The sequence below is a fragment of the Danio aesculapii genome, chromosome 14, assembly GCF_903798145.1.
Source record: "Danio aesculapii chromosome 14, fDanAes4.1, whole genome shotgun sequence".
In the NCBI taxonomy this organism is placed as follows: Eukaryota; Metazoa; Chordata; class Actinopteri; order Cypriniformes; family Danionidae; genus Danio; species Danio aesculapii.
In genome coordinates, this window is record NC_079448.1 from 13542774 (window position 1) to 13565516 (window position 22743).

General features: G+C 34.1%; 1 protein-coding gene across 1 annotated transcript; it reads left to right on the forward strand.

Annotated features, from left to right (window-relative positions):
• The first annotated feature begins 297 nt into the window (after positions 1-297).
• Positions 298-8480, forward strand: ltc4s (leukotriene C4 synthase). The gene is made up of 5 exons (XM_056472329.1): positions 298-402; positions 1041-1140; positions 1483-1553; positions 7183-7264; positions 7336-8480. The coding sequence occupies exons 1-5, from the start codon at positions 345-347 to the stop codon at positions 7484-7486; spliced, it is 462 nt and encodes a 153-aa protein (XP_056328304.1). The 5' UTR covers positions 298-344; the 3' UTR covers positions 7487-8480.
• Positions 8481-22743: the final 14263 nt, after the last annotated feature.

Here is a 22743-nt window from a genome sequence, read left to right on the forward strand (position 1 = left end):
ATTTATCTGTCTGTCTATCTACCTATCACCGGTTACATACAGTTTACACTAATAAATTATTAAGTTACATAAAAACTCAAGGTGATCACTAATGTCATCTAAAATGCCTTTCCAATGTTACTGTGGCAAAGTAAAGATGCTTATGCAAAATTTTTGATTATTTCACAATGATTAACCAGGAAAAAAAATCTTCATTTCTAGGTGTTGAAAGAGCTTTCTGTCAGTGGTGTAATGTGTCCCGCCCACATAGTCATACTGATATAAATACCTGAAGGTAGAGTCAGTGAGTGTGCTTTGGTCAGAGGTGGACAGTCTGATGACTGACCTCATTGTCCACGGGAAAGATGCTGGACCAGGTTGTGCTGTTAGCAGCGGTCACAGTGCTGGGACTGCTGGAACAAGGTAAATTACTACTACATAGCAGTAGGTACAACATACAAAAAATACAAAACTATATGTTATTTGTCAGACTGTTACTTTTCATAATATGCCAATTTTACTGTATGATGAAACATGTAAGTTGCATAGTTATACATTTTACATAACCTGCTATGTTATATGTAAGAATGTATTTGGTATTCTAATGATTTTTTTCCCCTGTGGTAGCTGGACTTTGAACACATTGATGGTCATTTACAAACCATTTGATAAGCCCTGTTAGGTTTCCTGTCATTTACTATAAACCATTTGATAAGCCCATGTTGCCATTATACTTGAGGTTTAGGCCATATTTCAAAAGATTTTTGGTTACATTTTATTTTACAGTTCTGTTTCAGAGTAGATGTGTCATAAATTAGGTATGTCCCATTCATCTCACTCCTGAACCTAACCTTAACCTGTTGTTCCTCATAATTTCAGCATGGCACATAGCCTACTGTAAAATAAAGTGCAACCTAATTAAATGAATAATACACTCTGTAACACTTCCTAAAACATTAAGCTACTTTTACATTCAAATTTAAATTAGTCTTTTTTTTTCTTTTTTTTTTTTTTTTGCTTGAGTTGTGGTGGTAGCCTAAATGTGTTTTGCTTCCCGTCAGCGTACTTCTCTCTTCAGGTGATCTACGCTCGGAGAAAGTACTCGGTCTCTCCTCCCGCCACTACTGGACCACCGGAGTTTGAGAGGATCTTTCGAGCCCAGTAAGTTCGACGGAAGAAATGAATAAACGTAAGGTTTAGAAACAAAAACCTCTAAATGCCGTTTAATATTTACGTCTAAATTCAGCATTTTCTCAAAGACCTGTGTGTAGACTCAGTAATTTTTCTTTTATAGTGACAAATAGTACTTTTCATTGTCTTTAAAGTGAAACAACTGAATATAAAAGACGAGAAAAGTGCTCAAATTAGGAGAAATTTCAGATGGCATTTAGAGGTTTTTGCATTTGAACTCTTCAAATATAGACACGACGACCACCCTAAGAGGGATGTTGTTCACGTCGACTGGCATTGCCTCATTTGCCTGTCATCTTTTTGCTTCGCCAGAGCCAACTGTTCCGAATATTTCCCCATATTCGTCTTTTCGCTTTGGTTGGCTGGAGTTTTCTTTAGTCAAGGTGAGTTTCAGTTTCCCTCAAAGGATGGATGGATGGATGGATGGATGGATGGAGAGAGAGAGAGAGAGAGAGAGAGAGAGAGAGAGAGAGAGAGAGAGAGAGAGAGAGAGATAGATAGATAGATAGATAGATAGATAGATAGATAGATAGATAGATAGATAGATAGATAGATAGATAGATAGATAGATAGATAGATAGATAGATAGATAGATAGATGAAGTGTAAGCCTAAATGATGACAGAAATTGTAATTTTGGCTATACTATCCCAAATTTCCTTGGAAGTTTAATCAGTATAAAAATTAGCTGACAACTGGTTTAAATAGGATTTGAATTAAACTAATAATATTATGAAATAAATAAATAAATCAGATACACATTCTGTTACACACTCTTAAACAGCAACACCCCACACTGAAAAAAATGATTCAAAGATGATTCCTTGGATTTACTAAATTTTTTTAAGTTAAGGGGTAGTAAACAATTTATTTGGGCTGAATTTAAACCAACGAATTAAGTTAAACATTACTCAATTTAATTTGTTTGTTTAAATTCAACCCAATTAAATTGTTAGCAACAGTTTTGCAGACATCATTTTTTCAGCACATTTCCACTCCATGAAATGTTCCTTACAGATTTTTTTTATTTTGTATTATTCACTAACTCTGTCTTATAATCCCAACATGCAGAACAATGCTTAATCTTGCACATTTTCCAGAATCTGGCCAGCTTTCTTTAAACTCGTAGCTCAAAAAAAAACTCTTGATTTATTAAAAAATGTTGATGTTTAAAAGAATTAAATGGTTTGACTTCCTGTTTTAGTGACTTTGATACAGGGAAAGGATGGGAGGACAGCAAAACTCCAGTTTAAACTGGTATATAGAGATGACTAGACTGTGACTAGAGTAGACTTCATTGTGTTTTAGATATGAAAGTTTTGTTTAAACAGCCCTCATGTTTGATATTAATTTCCATCACACTGCCACATCTAACACCCCTGATTTGCATATAAACAAAAACAGAATACCTAAAAAATATTTTATGCAAAACATTGTTTATTTCTGTTGCTTTGTTGTACATTTAAAACAACACCTGAAGGATAAAGGAATGAAACAGATCTAAATAAAAGTGATGGGTAACTTCGGTTCTGGAGGGCCACTGTCCTGCAGACTTTTGCTCCAACACTAAATCAAACAAACCTGAACAAGTTGATCATTGACTACATTTACATGGACATCAGTAATCAAATTATTTACCTTAATCTGAAAAAGACAATAGTATGATTAAGGTGTTTACATGAGATGCTTTTTGAATGTTATAGCACATCATTCGATTAACGTCATTGAGTCACCACACTATCCACATTTCCTCCTCATTTCCTCCACATTTTCATGTAATTTTGGGTGTTTCATTTTTAATTTGTGGAATTTAACTGCAGTTTGGCACTTTCACTTTTATTCAGGAAAATTTCATGCATGCCCCCCTTGACAAACGAGATATTGTATGTAAGTATGAACTACGGGAAGAGTGTTGTTTTAATGGATTTTTATACCGCACCGCATTTGATATGGGAAAAAACATTTCATGATGCAGGTGTCTGTGGTCCTTCACTGACTCAGTAGGTGCAGAGAATAGTGTCAAACAGCCATGTGTGTATAGACTATCCTATTGCAAATTGCATCAAAAATCCTACATGATGTTAATAGTTTGATAGCGGTGTTTACATGTCTGTACCGCACTTCATTAATGCGACTAAAATCGGCATACTCCACATGTCTTAATTCAATTTCTGTTTAGTTCGATTATGACCTTAATCGAATGAAATGAATCAAAAATCACTGTTTACATGGTAGACTCTTAATCAGAGTATTGTTTTAATCATATTAAAATTATTGGTGTCCATGTAAACATACTCAGTGTCATTAAGTTCAATAGAAAGCGCAGGTCTATCTGATTAATTATTGGAGCTAACTATGTAGAAGAGTGGCTCTCCAGGACTGAAGTTGCCCATGCCTGCATCCCTGATTACTAAAACTTTTGTTTTTTTTTCCACATTTTAAATAACCTTCCTATATATATATATATATAATTATTGTTATTGAATTATTAAAAATTATTACAAATATGGTGTTTCCAGTAACCAATGTTATATATTTTTTCCTTGTGGTAAGTCATTCACATTATTGGTATGTTATACATGAAATCAGGGGATGGAAAGTCCCTTATATTGGGGAGCGGCCATGTATGAGGTGTTTTTGTAAGGTTGTTTTCCAGAGGAAAATTAGATATTGAATTTCTGAATGAACAGATTCCTTTTGTTTTTGTGAAATTGACATGTTTACATCTTTAATCACAATTTGCACAAGTTGAATGGTAATGAAAACTCAGGAAAGACGATATACAAAGACCGTTCATTTGCATTACTATGAATGGGGAAAAGTGCAAAGCTCAGTATGGCAGACACAGCGAAGAAAGTCCTGCCTTCTGGTCGAAATAGCAAATAATCATTTTTTAGCGTTAGTTTTAGCGACTACTATGTGCCTGCATTGATTAAGACAAGAGATCACATCCCATGACATATATGGCATGTTCCAAACTAGATATGTAGCCTTCTGAAGGAGACTTGTGAAAAAATAACAGTAAAAACAATCACGGCTGCCACATTAGTGTTGTTTCAAACCAAAGTGCTCATAACTGACCACTTCATAGGGGCCTTCAGAACAAAGGATTTTAAACAGAGCAACTGATGGACACTTCAGGCACCCATAACTTTTTTGATTTAGTGGCTAATTTGTACGATATGATCACCCCCCAATGTGTTGTAAGTTTAGGGATCTCTTAAAATCGTATGTGTTCATGCGTTCGTACGCAAACATTTCCTCATAAAACAAAATGGTTGAAATAACATGTTTTAAATGTATGAATAGTGCTTAAGCAGCAACAATAATAGGACATGTCACTTCAGTTTTTGTTGCTGTTTTGAAATATGTACTTTAATGGGCTATATGCATGGCAAGTGTTTTTCAGCCTTACTGTAAGTCAGTTAAACAGACTTCAGCATTCATTTAGTTGTTCAAGCGTAAGTGAGATGAAAGGCCATTTAAATACAAGCGCCATGAGGAGAAGAAACTGAGTGCAGAAACTCCATTGAAAATACTGTGGTGAAATACATTTTTTGAAAAATGGAATTTAATGCAGGGACTGTTTCTTGTTAGCAGTGTTGGGGTAATGCATTACAAGTAACGCGAGTTACATAATAATATTACTTTTCGAAGTAACGCATAAAGTAACGAATTACTTTTAAAAATTAAGTAATAATATTTGAGTAACTTTAAAAAAAGTTTCATTTAATTAATTTATACGCTTTTAAAAAATAGTTTGCTAAATTAAAATGAGTGTAATCACGTTGAATCACACTCAGTAAGAAAATGAGCTCTCCACGGAAACAGACAAAAACCAAGATGGCAGAGCCTTACATTTCTGTGATGGAAGTATTCTTGTTATTTTGAACACATGGAAGAAAACAGGATAGTCTTAATGGACAGTGATTTCACTGAACTAATAACACAAAAGTAACAAAAACGCATTGCTTTAAACTTTCATTAATCTGTATATACGGCATGTAGAGCAGCAGGAAGTTCTCAGAAGGTGACATTATTCAAAAAAATGTTATGAGTTTTTTTTAAGGTAAATGAAGGTGTAAGTTATACAGTGTATGGTTAAATGCAGAGCTCCTCTATTTAAAACAAAAAAAGAAAAAAGTAACTTAAAAGTAACGTAACGCATTACTTTCCATAAAAAGTAACTAAGTAACGCAGCTGGGTACTTTTTTGGGGAGTAACTCAGTATTGTAATGCATTACTTTCAAAAGTAACTTTTCCCAACACTAACTATGTTTCCATCCAAAAATGCTAATTAACTTTATGTGCAAAACTGGATTATTGCATAAAAGATGTGCGAAGACAGCAGTGTTTTCATCTAACAAGTCAAAGCGAACAAAATCGTCACTTTCTGATTAACTTTCGCCAACTATCCAAAGTAAAAACATAATTTGCTGCGGTAGGAGAAGCTGCGTGAATCTTTTCTTCATTTAATAAATGACTTGCACCCTGACACGCAGTGAATGCGCAGTGGCGTTTGAAGGCATGAGACGCAGAGCACAGGCGCTCTTGATTCTGGAGGTCATTAATAATATAATAACACTAATACTGGCATTTTAGAATGACTAAAACAACATTTCAGATGTTTTACAGTGTGCTCAGCCTTCTGGTTTATCCATTCACACATTTTCATGTGATCACATGATCTCTTATAACAAAATCACATGACCTTTTTTAATGTGCATACTGAAATTTGTTAGGTAAAAGTGTTTGCATCGTAGTTTATGCAAATCTTTTCTTATCAAATAAAAGTTTATCCTACTCAGTTATGCACATATGTTTTTTATGTGCAGTGTCAAAATTTATGCGCATCTTGGCGTTTCCATTAACCATTTTTTATGCGCATATTTAAAATGTGCATAAAAATAGGTGGATGGAAAAATAGCTACTGTATGTGAGACCTAATATTCTGTCTCAATCAAGTTGTGACAATCAATGATGTTAAAGAAACCAGATCCCAAAAGTAAAGAGTTTACAATGGTATGACACTGAGCTGGCTTATTCAAAATTAAAAGTCCTCTTGCATATGGACCTTTTTCACATTTCTGGGTTTCTCAATAGCAGAGGTTGTCATAGTTGGGTAAACTTTGAGCGCAGTGAATGGGAGAGTACAACAAATATTTTTTTACAATCCTTTTTGCTGCAATAATAAAGGAAAAACTCCACAATGATGTTATCAAGACTTTTAGAAAAAGGAAAAAAAATTGTGTTAGCTTGATAACGGCAGCCAGAAGAGAGAACAACGTCAAATATCCTGCCCATACACTCTGCATTTCAAATGCCTCGCTCAAGCGGCAATTTGTTTTTTGTAATTTGATGCAAAGTAAGGGTTAGGGTTAGGGTTAGTAGATAATACGTACATAAAAACATATTAATAAATTTTTTTAAATCGAAATATAAAAAACTTTCAAAGATTTGATATGTTGATGACTGTTAAACGCATCATTACAGTCTTGTGAAAAGCGTCCATAGCCTATTGCACGTTCAGCCAGCAGTTTTCAAGATTTCAGGATTCCCCCATTCATTTAAATAGGAATTTCATCTTGGATGAACTACTCGGAGATGTTGCAAATATGGCCGCCAAGTGAACAGATGTTCCTTGAAAGGGACTTTAAATGCAGCTAGTGAAAAATTCTTTTCTGGAAGTTAAATTAGTTCTTCGATTGCATCACTGTAATCTTTCATTCTAAAACCTGATTTTTAATAAGAGTTAATACAGTGTAAAAAAAAATCCTGGTTGCCTTAAATTATCAAGCTGAATCAAGTTACCCTCATGAGTCCATTGAACTTTTATAATAATAAACTGACTTAAAACAGCTTGCGAAACACAGAAAATTAAGTTAGAACAGGATTAACTTAGTTTAATAAGTTACAATGACCTAAAAACATATGTTGTCATGACTAACTGATCATACATTTTTTTACAATGTAAGAACAAGCCAATATATTAAAGGATTTTCCCACTCTTTAGTTTTGGCAGTGGTCTTCGGGCTCCTGTACCTTTATGGACGATTTCGGTACTTCCATGGCTATGCGGAGTCTTCTAAGGGCAGGTCAGTGATCCAGTACTGTTATGTTGATGTTTGTCCGGTCCTGAACCTCACCTGTTCCTCTCTGCTGGCAGACTGGAGCCGCTGTACTTCAGTGCAAAGATGCAGTGGGTGCTGATCGCTCTTGCTGGACTGGGGGTTATCTGCACCTTGACGCAGGTCTATCTGGGACTGGACCTACTGCATACCTTTAGTCATGTTCTGGGCCTGACTGAACACACATGAAGTGCTAGATGTCAGCAGGAAACTGAAAACAGGACAAGGTTTAAGTGTGTAGTTACTGCACTGCCGGTGCTACTTGAAAAATAAAGCATAGATTATAAAGTTATAATTATTCATTTTAATATTTTATTATTTTATAAGAGGCTTTGCAGTAAAATGTTGACAAGTATGGCAAAAGCTTAAAGAGATTTTCACCCAAAATTTACTCACAATTTACTCTCCCTCAAGTGGATCCAAACCTTTATGAGTTCCTTTATTCTGTTGTACACAAAATAAGATAGTTTGAAGAAAGATGAAAACCTAGACATCAACAGTAGGAAATCAAATACTATGGAAATCAATGGTTACAGGTTTTGTCAAAATATCTTATTTGTGTTCAGCAGAAGAAAAAAATTCAAGCAGGTTTGGAACAAGTGAAAGCTGAGTAAATGATGACCATGATCAGTTTTGGGTGAACTATCACTTAAAGTTAAGTTTACATGTTAAAAGAAACTCAAATTAGACGTCTCAATTGAACCCAAACTATCAAATATTCTACCTCCATCTTGTAAAAGCACTGCCAAAGTTTATATCTGTTTCATTATATTGTCTGCATATTTTGGTAAGTCCTCAGGCCTTTTTGTGGCATTGTACAACAATAATTACTATTTTTATTTTATTTTACTGTTTTGAATGGATTTAGGGTTGGGGTAGACGTTAATAAATCACAATGTAATGGGTAATTTAATAAATGTTATTAATAATTCTTTTTAACTTCCGATAATTTAACTTTAGGAGTACTGTATAGTTGCATATTTTTTTATGCTTTTAAATGTTTTTGTATTGATCACTGTTTTAAATTTCATTTCTATTTTTCTCCTTGAAAGAAATTAGTTGAAGTCTTGATAACCTATTTATAAATGTCTCTATAGGCTAGCCACAAAGTGTGAGTTTGACATTCATTTTGTACACATGCAAAACTAACAGCAATAAACATTGTTCTCGAGAAGTTGTTAAATTTGCTTATTACTGTTTGTATTTACATTTCGAAATAAACGAAATTTTTTTACAGGCATTTTATCTTCTAATAAACTGTGTGCATTCATGGAGATATGGGAATTATGTATTTATGTTGTCGTTTTTTTTCTTCACTTGAGATAAAATGGTAACACTACTGCATGGTTTCATTAGCTCATGTTAGTTCATGTATTTACTAATATGAACAAACAATATACATTTAGGTCTATATATATTGGGACATCGACACAATTTTAACATTTTTGCTCTATACACCAACATAATGAATTTGGAATGAAAAGAACAGGATGTGCTTTAACTACAGACTGTTAGCTTTAATTTAAGGGTATTTACATCCAAATTAATCTTTTGGTCTCTTAACAAGTGGGAGGCGCATATGTAAACTGTTGTAATTCCTACAGCGTTCACCTGATTTGTTTAATTTCAAATCAATTGCGTTGGTGTATAGAGCAAAAAATGTTAGAATTGTGCCCCAATATTGATGGACCTGACTCTATGTACTACATTACTTATTAATCTTTGTTAACATTAGTTAATGAAAATAAGATCGTTTATTGTTAGTTCTTGTTATTTCGCAGTGCATTAACTAATGTTGAGAAGTATAACCTGGATTTTAATAATTCATTAGTAAACATGTTAAACTAGGATTATTAAATGGAGTACAAGTGTTGTTCTTTATTAGTTCTTGTTAGTAAATACATAAACTTATATAACCTCACTATAAAGTGTGAGCAATAACACTTGTCATTAAAAAAACATAAAAAATTATTACATTTTAATCAGTTTTTTGAGTAATTTTACAAAATTAAAATATTGTTAATATTTTACTATAAGGTTCTAAAGTGTAAACATTAATTAAGCTATAATAATTTTAGCTCTGTCAGGGACAACATTTACCAGTAGTTATGAAAATCAAACATTACTACTATTAATGTTTTTTAATACTTGAGTTATCATAATCTAACAATGAATGATTGTATTTATATTTACTGACATTAACAAATACAGTAGTAGATTTATCGCTAATTGTTAATGCACTGACTACTGGTAAATAAGTGTACTTTTCATATTGTAATATGTATTTGTATTATGTTGTCACGGATTGGCCAGGCTCTTCCACCAGTATCACGCAACCTCACCTGAGTACTAATCACGCACAGCTGCTTCCGATCTCTCGAACTCACTACAAAAGCACACACCTCACTTCGCTCATTGTCCGGTCTCGTTCCAACGAAGGGGACTCATAGCGAGTACCTCCTGGTAGTCACTATCATATTATCTCGTCTCTTGAACTTACCTGATCTCTGTTTCCTTCCAGTCTGTCCAGCGTTCCCAGTGTCCTGTCAGAGTTGTGTGTATCGTCAGTCTGTCTTCCCCGCAAGTCCTCTGGTGTGTCCATCCTACTCCAAAGAAGGATAATCAGCTATACCGAATTTCAGTTACTCCACATCATTATACCTTTGTGCTCCGCTGTGTTAATAAACCACATTCATCATTTAATCACCTTGTTTGTCCGTCTGCTTCCCTAACATGTAATGTTTACTTCATGTGTCATATTTAATTTCATATTTTTTTCTGACATAGAGATAACTTTACTGGGGTAAAAAATACACAACAATCCTATTAAAAATGTCAACAAAGCACTGTAAATATAAAACAATAAAATTCAAGTGCATATTATGTTCATGTTACACTACATCAAAAAGTCTGCATTTACATGATCCAAAGTACAGCAAAATGGTAATTTTTAATATATTTTTATTATTGAAGATATATTTTTTATTTTAATATATTGTAAAATGTAATTTATTCCTGTGATTTCAAAGCTTAAGTTTTTTTATGATTACAGTCACATGATCCTTCAGAAATCACCCTGATATGCTGATTTGCTTATTAATATACATGTAATGTTGACTATTTTTATTTTCAGAATAATTTAATGAAGAGAAAGATCCAAAGATCTCAATCTATCTGAAATAAATACCTTTTGTGAAATGATGCACTGTATGCCATTCAAAAGCTTGCAGCTAGTATCAGTTATTTATTTATATTGGTTAGGGAATATTAGAATTAATACTTTTATTTTGCAAGGATGCTTTGGTTCTTCTAAAATAGCTATTCATTAAAGAAAGCTAATATAAAATAGATGATATACAGTTGAAATCAGAATTATTAAATCCCCTTTGAATTATTTGTTCTTTTTTAAATATTTCCCAAATTATGTTTAACAGAGCAAGGAAATTTTCACAGTATGTCTGATAATATTTTTTCTTCTGGAGAAAGTCTTATTTGTTTTATTTCGGCTAGAATAAGCAGTTTTTAATTTTTTTTGAACCATTTTAAGGTCAAAATTATTAGACCCTTTAAGCTATATATTTTTTGATAATCTACAGAATAAACCATCATTAAACAATAACTTGCCTAATTACCCTATCTTGCCTAGTTAACCTAATTAACCTAGTTAAGCCTTTTAGATGTCACTTAAGCTGTATAGAAGATAGAAGAGTCTTGAAAAATATCTAGTCAAATATTATTTACTGTCATCATGGCAAAGATCAAATAAATCAGTTATTAGAGATGAGTTATTAAAACTGTTATGTTTAGAAATGTGTAGAAAAAAATCTTCTGTCCGTTAAACAGAAGTTGGGTAAAAATAAACAGGGGGGCTAATACTTCTCACTTCAACTGTAAGTAATATCTTTTTAACAAAGAGAAGATATTTCAACACACTTCTAAATAGCTGGTTTGCTTTATCCTTGCCATAATGATAGTACATAATATTTTACTATTTTTCAAAATACTAGTATTCAGCTTAAATTACGATTTAAATGCTTAAGGGTAATTAGGCAAGTCATTGTAAAACAGTGGTTTGTTCTGTAGACAATTAATAATATTATTGACCTTAAAATGGTTACAAAAGTTCAAAACTGCTTTTATTCCAGACGATTTTTTTTTTTTTTTTTTTTTTTTTTTTTTTTTGTGGTGAGTGGAAGAGGCTTTTTTTAAAACATTAGAAATCTTACTGATCCAAAACCTTTGACTGGAGTGTCCATATTAGTCATTAACTTCATTGTAAGCATTCTCTAATTTCTGCAGTTGTATATGTGAAACCATGTATTTAAAATCTATAAGACTGGCTACATTTCAAAGAATATTTGACACTCATCTCTGTGTGTGGTGTTTTGTGTTTCTGACCACTAGAAGGCGCTACGACTTTGCAAAACAAAATAACAGTGCGAATCAATGTGAATTTCTCATATAGATTTCCACTTGCTTTTACTTTAGGAAAATGCTGATGAAACACTGAAAACAAGTTACATTCTCCAGGACGTTACTAATTACAACAAAGCATTACGGCATCACAACAAGTAGCATAATAGCTCCATGTTTTTTTCCCTTTGGAGATCAATGTCTGATTGAAATCTTTCAAGTTAGGACTTTCTTTATATATACTGTACATAACGATTTTCAAGCAAAACGTTGTTTGATTACTTAACAATTAATTTTAATGTATTTATTTTAATTAAATGTTATGTTTAATCAATATTCATTTTAATTTCATTAATCTATTTATGAATCCATTTCCACATTTCTGCACATTGCAAAGAGTGAGAAAGGCAGTTTAAACATGTGATTGATGCATGTTTTCAGTGAACATGTTTGATCTAGAAAAACAGCTAGAAAATCAACAAAAAGCAAAAAAATTTTCCACTATGATGAACTCATGAATTATTGTTATTTTCCCTTGAAATTATATTATGTACTGCCAGATATTTAATTTCTTTTACTGAACTGAGGATTACAATTCTGTTTGGATGACTATATCTGAATATTGGCTGGCTCTTCATCATTTTTTTATTCTGAACATTTGTTTTTGTTTGTAATATTTTGTAGTATTTTCTAATATTTGTGATTACATTTAGTATCATTAAAATGTCTCTGGAAATGGAGCTGTAGTCGTTTACCATCTGAAACCAGTAAAAATAAATAAATAAATAACTTAATGGCTGCTGTGTGCTCTCATAAATAGGTCTTCACCTCAGATGTAATGCTCTGGAAAAAGCTTGAGATGGAAGTAATGGTGAACACGTGTCTGTATTTAAGAGTAACTAAAGGAAATCAAGGCTTTCATGTGACATGAAAGAGAGAGCAGTGCACTGCACATCTGCCTGGTTTTGCCACTGTATAAAGCAGCTAAATGAAACAATGTGGAATCACACCGTAAACCTTTCTTATGCGTTTTTTTTTTTTTGTTATACAAAAGTTAGATCTAGTGACGTGAATAATCAGGGTCTGATGAGATTAACAGTAATTGCTTCTCAGTTCTTTGTTTTGCTTTTTATTTTTTACTTGTTCCTACTTTTACATGCCATATGCTTTTGTCCAAAGTGACTTACTAGAGTGGAAAAAAGCAGTCTGTAAAGGATAACATCCAATAACATCAGTTACATACTTGACAACTGAATTAGAAAGGAAGTTAGCGAGTGTACAGTGTGTTTTTATATTGTTTTGAGTATATGCAAGTAGGGGGGATTGGATGCAGTTGTAACAAGGGTTAGTTGTAACACTTCCAATTTTTACAATCAGTTACAAAACCTGATTCACTTTACACTTGCTCAGATTAGTCCTCATTCCACATATAAACAGTGGAGTCCTGTGGCAGATGAAATGTGTCGGATTTAGCATGTTGAATTGATGTCTGGGCCTGTTAGTGAGAGCATCTAATTTTACCTTAAACATCTTTGAAATTATCTTTAAAAACTGCTGCCAATTGAACACTGGCTTTTATAATAATAATTCCCTATGATTATATAGCGCTTTTCTGGACACTCAAAGTGCTTTACACATTGGGGAATCTCCTCATCCACCACCAGTGTGCAGCATCTACCTGGATGACGTAACGGCAGCCATATTGCGCCAGACCACACAACACACACCAGCTGATTGGTGGAGAGAAGACAGATTGATCAAGCCAGTTATAATATGGATATGCCAGGGTTAAACCTCTACTCTTTTTCAAAGGACATCCTGGAATTTTTAACAACCACAGACCTGGGGAAGTCAGTTTAACATATCATCTGAGAAATGGCGCTCACTGAGCAGTATAGAGTCCCCATCAATATACTGAGGCATTAAGACCCACATAGAGCACAGGTTGAGCACCCCTTGCTGTTCTCACTAACATCTCTTTTGGCAGCAACCTAGCCTCTCCATGTGGTCTCCCATCCAGGTACTGACCAAACACAGCCCTGCTTAGCTTCAGTGAGCGTCCATATGAGAGTTGTAGAGAACTAGCTGCCGGCTTTAATTTATTTAAAAAAATAAAATCTCAACACAAAATCCCCAAACTAATTTCATAATTCCCTGCAAATAGATATCACGCTTCAGGGGGAAAGTGGGTGACCGAAAATCCTTAACAGAGATGAAGAATTGTCTATCTGAGAGATATGAAGAAAACCAAGAAAGAGCAGTACCAGAAATACCCAGTGGTGGAAAGAGTACAGAAACATCATACTCAAGTAAAAGTACCATTACTTAAAAATGTAGTGCAAGTAAAGTAAAAAGTATCGGTTGATATTATTACTTAAAGTATGAGTAAAAAGTAGCCCTTTCAAAAGTATTCAAGAGTAGTGAGTAGTGAGTATTACGCTGTTAAAAACTGATGCGTTTACTTGTAATTTGTCGATGTGTGTAAACGTAACATTCTGTAGTGCAACTAGTTATTGCCCAGCAGGCACAAAACATCATAAGACGTTATTATTAGGTTAGATTTAGGTTGTGACGTCAGGTGACCAAAATTCAACATCTAGCCAGCATCTAAGGACAATGTTATTTTAACGTACAATAAAATAACTTGGAAAGTAACCAAATTTCACCGTCGACCAAACATCTAAAATCAACATCATATTGACGTCAAACACTGACATTTATTCATTAGGTATGGCAACCAAAATCCAACATCTGATAAATGTCAATAGTGGTAACGTCCACACAACGCCAAGCTGTTACATCATTAGACGTTGAAATTTGGTTGGTTTAGGTTGGACGTTGGCCTGATGTTGAGTTCTGATGTTCTGAACTCGCATTTCCAAACAAAATGCAATGTTCCTATGACGTTGGGGTACAAAGTCAATCTGACGTCATGTTGACGTCTTGTGCCTGCTGGGTGTTTAAGGCCATTTCGGTCATCATATATTCGTTATCTTCTCATCAGTGACATGCATCTAAACAGTCTCTGCGTCAATGCGTGTAAAGACTTTGGACATCTTCTTGAACACTTTGAATGCTTCCAAACAGTTTGCTGCATTTATAAAGCACACATGTCTTGAGGTAGTTCATTATGATGCGATTTAACTTCTATGTGTGATTTGATTGGACTCGCAGGACTAATTTTTCTAATCCCCATAGACAATAAAAAATAAAAGTAGTGACTGTAGGTTGAAGGAAAGTAGTGGAGTAAAAGTACAGATACAGCACTAAAATGTACTCAAGGGTAAGTAAAAGGACACATTTATAAAACTACTCAGTAAATTACAATTCCTGATAAAAACTACTATTACAGTCATTTGAGTATTTGTAATTAGTTACTTTACACCACTGAAAATACCCAGATCAGAGAGACGTGAGATAAGTAAATCGTAACTATAATTACAATTAAATTATTATAGTAAAAACATCAACAATCCCATTTATAAGTCAATGGAGTTCAATGTTGAATACACTAGTCAAACTGCTCCTGTCTTTGCCTTGGTTTGCTCGCCGATGTCTTGTGCATTGTCCTCTATCTGTCAGCTGACAGTATTTACATTTTAGAAGTCTGATTCATTACCAACATTTAATTAAAACATTTAATATTATTTGGCTTTTTTTGTAGTCCCTAATTTGACCAAGAAACAAAAGGTTATGTGACGATCTCTGTCAAAGGCATTTGCCCCAACCACCTCCCCATCATTCTCCTTATCTTTTTAGATGTGATGTTAGGCAAAACCAAATGTTACCATCGGCCATCTTTGGCTCGCATGCCCTACCTTGAGCATCTCTGGTTTAGTGTATACTATGTCAATCTTATTTGCAACATTGTAGAAAATTTTATTTCTGGCCTGCCATGAAGCTTACAACAAAGACACCAATGACACTGCATATTTGGCTTTGAAACTACAAAAAAATATCTTACAAACAGCTCGATATTAAACCTTACTAACACATGTTTTCATTACACTGTTCAAAATACAAAACCATGTGCAACAGAGAAAAATATTGCTATTGTGACGTGTCAAATGCAGCAAAACACACACAGATGAAAAAAAAATTGCAGCCATGTATAAGAAATGACACACAAATAAATTGCAACTGAATTAAATAACTTTTATCTGTTAAATAAGTGGCATTCAAGTACTGTGACTCTAATTAAACTACTTGAAATTGCTGTTTATAGAAGCAAACACACCCTCCAGAGCCAGTGTGTGTGTGTGTGTGTGCGCGTGTGTGTGTGCGTGCGTGCGTGCGTGCGTGCGTGCGTGTGTGTGTGTGTGTGTGTGTGGTAATGCAATGGCTGTTTCTCTTGGCTTGCTCTTATCAGTGACAGGATGCAGAGAGCAGCTTGTTAAAGGTGTCATGTCGCCACTCTGTGACGCTGAAAGCTCTCATTTCCTCTGTCTGTCCTCAGCTGCTGCTGCACTGAATCATTCTGCTCAAAGAGAGTGCTTTTTTACATTAAATTAATTTTTGTTTCACAAACCAGTGGCTATCAAACATTAGTCCAAAGTCCACTACTAGTACATTGTAAAAAATGTTGGGTTCCACACAATCAATTTGTGTGGAGACAACAGGTTACCTTAATAGTTTTTACAAAGTTAAGTGAAGTGTTGGGCAAGCTGGGGCAAAAATGTAGTGAGCTAAGCTATTAGCTACTGTACTTAAAATGTAACTTAACTACACTAAAAACCGCTGGGAAATGTAGCAAGCTAATCTAAAAGCTACATGGCAAAAAATACATCTTAGCTATTTTTGCAATTTTCATTTTTAAATCAAGCAACTAAACAAGCAATCAAGTCAATCATATATTCTGTAAATAATATGTTGTACCAAACTGAAACAAATTATAGTATATAACAGCACAAACTAAAAATCCAATAAAACCAGGTGTTACACATTTAAAATATTATAGTAATTTAAAGTAAAGGGAAATATTTAGGAATAAGCATTATACTGTATTGTATATTTACACCTATTCATTAATGAATTACACTACAAAATGTATTATCATTAGTAACTATGATGAACTAATAATAATTACCATAGTATACTTTAGCCTTTACAACAGTAAACTATATATATATATATATATATATATATATATATATATATATATATATATATATATATATATATATATATATATATATATATATATATATATATATATATATATACAGTTGAATTCAGAATTATTAGCCCCCCTTTGAGTTAATTTTTCTTTTTTAAATATTTCCCAAATTATGTTTAACAGAGCAAGGAGATTTTCACAGTATGTCTGATAATATTTTTTCTTCTGGAGAAAGTCTTATTTGTTTTATTTATGCTAGAATAAAAGCAGTTTTAAATTTTTTATGAACCATTTCAAGGTCTAAATTGTTAGCCCCTTTAAGCTATTTTTTTTCCGATAGTCTACAGAACAAACCATCATTATACAATAGCTTGCATATACCCTAGCCTGCCTAGTTAACCTAATTAACCTAGTTAAGCCTTTAAATGTCACTTTAAGCTGTATAGAAGTATCTTGAAAAATATTTAGTAAAATATTATTTACTGTCATCATGGCAACGATAAAATAAATCACTTATTAGAGATGAGTTATTAAAACTAATATGTTTAGAAATACGCTGAAAAAAATCTCTCTATTAAACAGAAATTGGTGAAAAAAATAATCAGGGGGATAATAATTCAGGGGGGCTAATAATTCAGACTTCAACTGTATATATGTAGATGCGTTACTTGAATAAAAGTTATAAGGTAGCAACGCTACCGCCAGGCTACTGAGAAATGTAGTTAAGCTAGTAGCGTCACTACTTGTAGCTATGCCTCTGCTCAACACTGTTTAAGTGGATTAAACATAAAACAATTAAGTTGTCCCCCCAAAAAACTCAAGAACTGTGTTGTTTCATCTTATTTTAAAAATGAAGTTGAACAAAAACAAAGCATAATTTTTATTTGTCTGGTCCTCAGCAAACTTCCAAAAGGACTTAATGGTGCCATAAACTCCATTGGTACAGTTAAGTTGTTCTCTGATATCTAGGTATGTGGCTAAGGTAAGTTCAATAAATTCTGCAGAAATGGTTTTATACAAGCTTATTTATTACTCCTAAAATACTCCTTGAATCAGAAGGTCTTTATTGACCATATTTGCACAGATCATGAATATTAATAAGCTCCGCTCTGACACAGCTCTCAGTTTTTTCTTTCTCTCTTCCATATGCACAGAAACACACATACACACACACACATCGCATAATGTACGCTAAATGTGCAAAATAATCATACTTTATTCGTCAATAAATAAATAAATAAATAAATAAATAAAACAAAAAAGTGGAGAAGCTTATTTTAGTGTAGAGTGAGTGAGCTATCTAATACAATGTTAAACTTCAAGAACAGAGTAACCTATTCTGAGTTGTGACAGAGGTGTATTCTGTTGTTGTTGTCGTTTTTGTAGCTACAATGTCAAGCCAGGAAATTTAAAAAGGGAATTTTTACTTTAAGTGATGAAACATCTGACCCACAGAGAACATGCTTAGTGACACTTCTGCACATGGATAGTAGTGGCATGTACCTCTAAACTTAGAACATGATGTATAGTGTCCTGTGTCACTGAAGCTGCCTTGGTACATAGACGTCATGTCAGGTTTTTGTGGCACATGCCACTATTATTCACTATGTCTTATGTTAATAAAAAAATAATAAATGAAAATAAATGTCAAAGGCAACACAGAGGCTCAATGGTCAGCACTGTCGCCTCGCAGCAAGAAGGTCACTGGTCTCAGCTGGGTCAGTTGGCATTTCTGTGTGAAGTTTGCATGTTTCCTCCAGGTGCTCTGGTTTCCCCCACAGACCAAAGACATGCGCTATAGGTGAACTGAATAAACTAAATTGGCCATAGTGGATGTATGTGAATGCAAGAGAGTATGGGTGTTTCCCAGTGTTGGGTTGTGGCTGGAAGGGCATCCACTGTGTAAAACATATGCTGCATAAGGCGGTTCATTCTGCTCTGGCGACCCCTGATTAATAAGGAGACTAAGCCAAAGGAGAATGAATGAATGAATGAATGAATGTCACTTAATGTTAAATTGCCTCACGAGTACAGCTTTACTTCATCATTGACACTGACTTTAGAAAAGAAAACCTGGCTCACTATCTCCACTAATTCATCTATTTTGAGCCGTTCAATGGGCTTGAGGTCAGCAATTTGTGCAGGCCAGTCAGATTTCTCCACATCAAACTTCAACAATTGTCCAAAGTGTCCTAAATCCCCCTTCCACCAAATATTATACTTGAAAACCACCAAACCCAGGTTTCGACCATCAGATTGCCAGACAGAGAAGCATGATTGTTTGCTTCTCCAATCGGTCCTGTCTTTAATGGTTGTTATAGTTATTGTTAGAAATTAATGTAAAGTTAAGTACTTAACATACACAGAATCAGCCTGTTAGGAGTTTGCATAAATGAATTTGGGGTTCAAACTAGTAATACATTTACATCTTACCCAAGAAGTGGCTTTTTAAATAAGAGTGAAATTATTTCCTCCAACTAATGCAAAAAACAAACAAATTTCCAATACAGGGCTGTGAAAATCCCACTCCTGCTAAAAAAACCTGTCCTGATGAAGCTGTAATCAAATAGTTTTGCACACACACTCTATAGAGCAAGATATACATTTGATATAATTTGGTTTATCTGTAACATCAGATTCTCAGTTGAGTCTGACTTTCACAGGCCCAGTATAGTGCTGGGAAATATTTTGTCAATATTAACAAAATTAAAATCAATCTGCACCATTTATCAAACTTTATCAGTAAATTTGTACATTTAAAACGTTTTAATTTTGTCTCACTGGCCTACTGAAATTGCTTTAAAATGTCCTATTGTGGTATACATCATCACCAACTATTGGTTTTTATTCTGTTTTTATTTTTTTTAGCTTGTTTTCTCTCATTCAGCTGTTTTTTTTCCTGTTGCACCATTAACCTGACTTGGTCAAACAGTTCTTGATACATGTGGGAGTGTGATGAGTACAAACTTCTTGTCATTTTCATGACAAACTTTGGGTAGTGATGGGTCTTTCTTAAATGATTCGTTCATTTTGAACGAATCTCTTGTATGACTCTAGAATGACAAGTCCTCTCAGGGAGTGACTCATTCATTTGCACATGCGCACATGTGTGCAGGTGGAGGAGAAGATTAGTTTCGGGTTTCAGTCGTTGTTCATCACGTGAAAGACAGAAGCCAATCATATGCTGTTAGAGCCGAAAAAAGATTTGATCCATTCATCTCTCAAGTCCTTGGTTTGAGTCTTTCTTTCATCACCTGAAAGACAGAAGCCAATCATATGCATTTAGAGCCTGAAAAAGATTTGATCCAAGTCCTAGGGTTTTAGTTATCTCTTTGCATGCTGTCAAGTGATGAACAAATGACTCTAAATCGAGAAGACTCGAAAGGTGAATCAATCATCATGGCTCCTTTCGGCTCTGAATGTGTGCATTGGTTATGTGTATATGGGACTGTCCGTATGACATGAACAAACCACTCAAATTTGAAGACCTGTCAGAAGAGGTGAGCTGACATAGTCATAGACAAAGTTCAGGTAAACAATCAACCTTTGGGTTAGTTGTAGATGCGTTTGCAAGCAACTTGTAAGATTATAATAATATTTTGGCAAATTGAAAGAAATGACACAAAAAAAGATTCATTCATCTCAATGAACGAGACTCAAAGGTCAGAGTCAGTAAAATGATCAGAACTATGCATCACTAATTTTGGGTGAACTATCCCTTTAAATAGGTTCAAAAAAATAATTGAACGGTATTTGTCAAATGGACTGATCCAATTAAATCTGTTCTTAAGTCATTGTCAGACTATTTTAAATTCCTCATCCAAAGAGAGATTATGAATTGGAATGAGTCTCATTCAAAAATAGGTGCCATCAAAAAGGAAATTCATCCAAATTAAAGCAGATCTCAGATATACAGGTGATTTCAATGGATGGGGACAATTAGTAAAAACTAATCAGGGAGTGTTTTACAGCAGAGTGCACTGGGATTGTACTAATCTCTCAGATTGACAGCTCTTAAATTAATCATTCACCGTTGGTTTATTTGTTTTGTGGTGCTTTTCACTCATTTCACTCATAAATGAAATGCGTTTCACTCATAAATGAAAGCTTTTTGTTCTACTGTGAGAACCAATAGGGTAAATATTTCACCGCCCAGAGGAGCTGTTCAAACTTCATTGTCTTTCTCTTTGGCTTTGGCCTGAGGTTCACACAGGTGCACGTTCTCCAGCTTCATGCTGATTTCAACTGACCTGGACACATGGATAGGAAGTCGTGTTTTTGGCCAACAGGAAAAGAATCATATGGGATTTTTGCTGCTTCCTGTTGCAGGAAACAAGCTCAAGGATGCAGAAGGGGGTGTTGGTGGTTGTGCGTCTGTGTGTGTTTTGTGTCAACGAAATGTTTTCACTACAAAAACACTACTATTAGTTTCTCTACCGCATCGGCAGCCATAAATTGGCTGTAAACATGTTTCAGCATAAGCATTTATTAAAAGGAAACCTTTACAAATGCACTGAAAACATTATTAATTGAATATAAAATAAAACTGAAAATTGATAAACAGTGAAAACTGCATTGTTTAACCAGGGTGACTTTGACAAAGCTTGCCAAATAAAAATGTTAATAAAAATGTTAATAAAAATGCTTTTTTGAAACAAATTAGCCACTTGTTTATTATCACGATGCAGTAAAATGACACTTTTCATAGGCTGTCTCACCAATGATCCTAAGCTGAAAAGCGTAAAAAGTATACACGATAATTTAAATATAGTACCACATAATGCAATATAAAAAGTGTCACCAGCATGTTTTAGATCTGAAAAAATTCCTAATAACTAATCTAAACTAAACACCTGCAATCTCATAAAAAAACTTTTTCTCCATTGTTAATTTTAGGTATTTTTGATTAAAATAAATATGAATTAGGGTGACACGGTGGTGCAGTGGGTAGCATGTTTGCCTCCGAGCAAGAAGGTCGCTGATTCGAGCCTCGGCTAGGTCAGTTAGCATTTCTGTGTGGAGTTTGCATGTTCTCCCCATGTTCGCGTGGGTTTCCTCCGGGTGCTCCGGTTTCCCCCCACAAGTCCAAAGACATTTGTGGTACAGGTGAATTGGGTATGCTAAAATTGACTGTAGTGAATGAGTGTATGTGTTTCCCAGTGATGGGTTGTGGCTGGAAGGGCATCCGTTGCATAAAACATATGCTGGATAAGTTGGCAGTTAATTCCGCTGTGGCGACCCCAGATTAATAAATGGACTAAGCCGAAAAGAAAATGAATGGTGGCCGGGAGAGCTTAATGTGCTGCAGTTTATGAAAACATGTGCTATTACAAAGAACACTAGCAAATTGATAAAAGATCTTTATCAGTTTGACAGCACACATGCTGCAAATCGTCACAATGCATACACATTTTTAAAAAACATGCTGCATTTTCCCACCATGTAAGCAATTTACGAAAACGCACTGTGTTTTCTCACAACACAAAAACAACGGAACACAACGGAAATGTTTCAAGGGGACCCAAAAAGTGACAGATGCTGATGTGCTGTGACTTGTTGCAAACAATTTATTTTTTAAACAATTATTATTTAAACAAACAAATTAAATTGAACAATGTTCAACCTAATTTGTTTGTTTAAATTCAGCCCAAATAAATTGTTTACAACCACTTAACGTTAAAAAATTGAGTAAATCCAAGAAATCATCTTTGAAAATTTTTTTTCAGTGTGCTCAGTGAAGTTGTAGATGATCTTTGAAAGGTGAGTTTTTTGTTTGTTTATTTTAATATCGTGATTCCAGTGTCTTTAGTATTTATTAGCCTAAATAACCAATGACCTATATAGCAAAGTCCATCACGTTTTAGGGTCTCTTTGAAACAAAAACCTTTTTTTGTGTGAAAATGCAGTGCGTTTTATT

Bases quoted from the DNA above. Each gene is read 5' to 3' on its own strand.
- ltc4s (XM_056472329.1), top strand. From the start codon at position 345: ATGCTGGACCAGGTTGTGCTGTTAGCAGCGGTCACAGTGCTGGGACTG. The intron at 403-1,040 runs GTAAATTACTAC...GCTTCCCGTCAG, and splicing joins GCTGGGACTGCTGGAACAAG to CGTACTTCTCTCTTCAGGTG. The intron at 1,554-7,182 runs GTGAGTTTCAGT...CCCACTCTTTAG, and splicing joins TGGAGTTTTCTTTAGTCAAG to TTTTGGCAGTGGTCTTCGGG.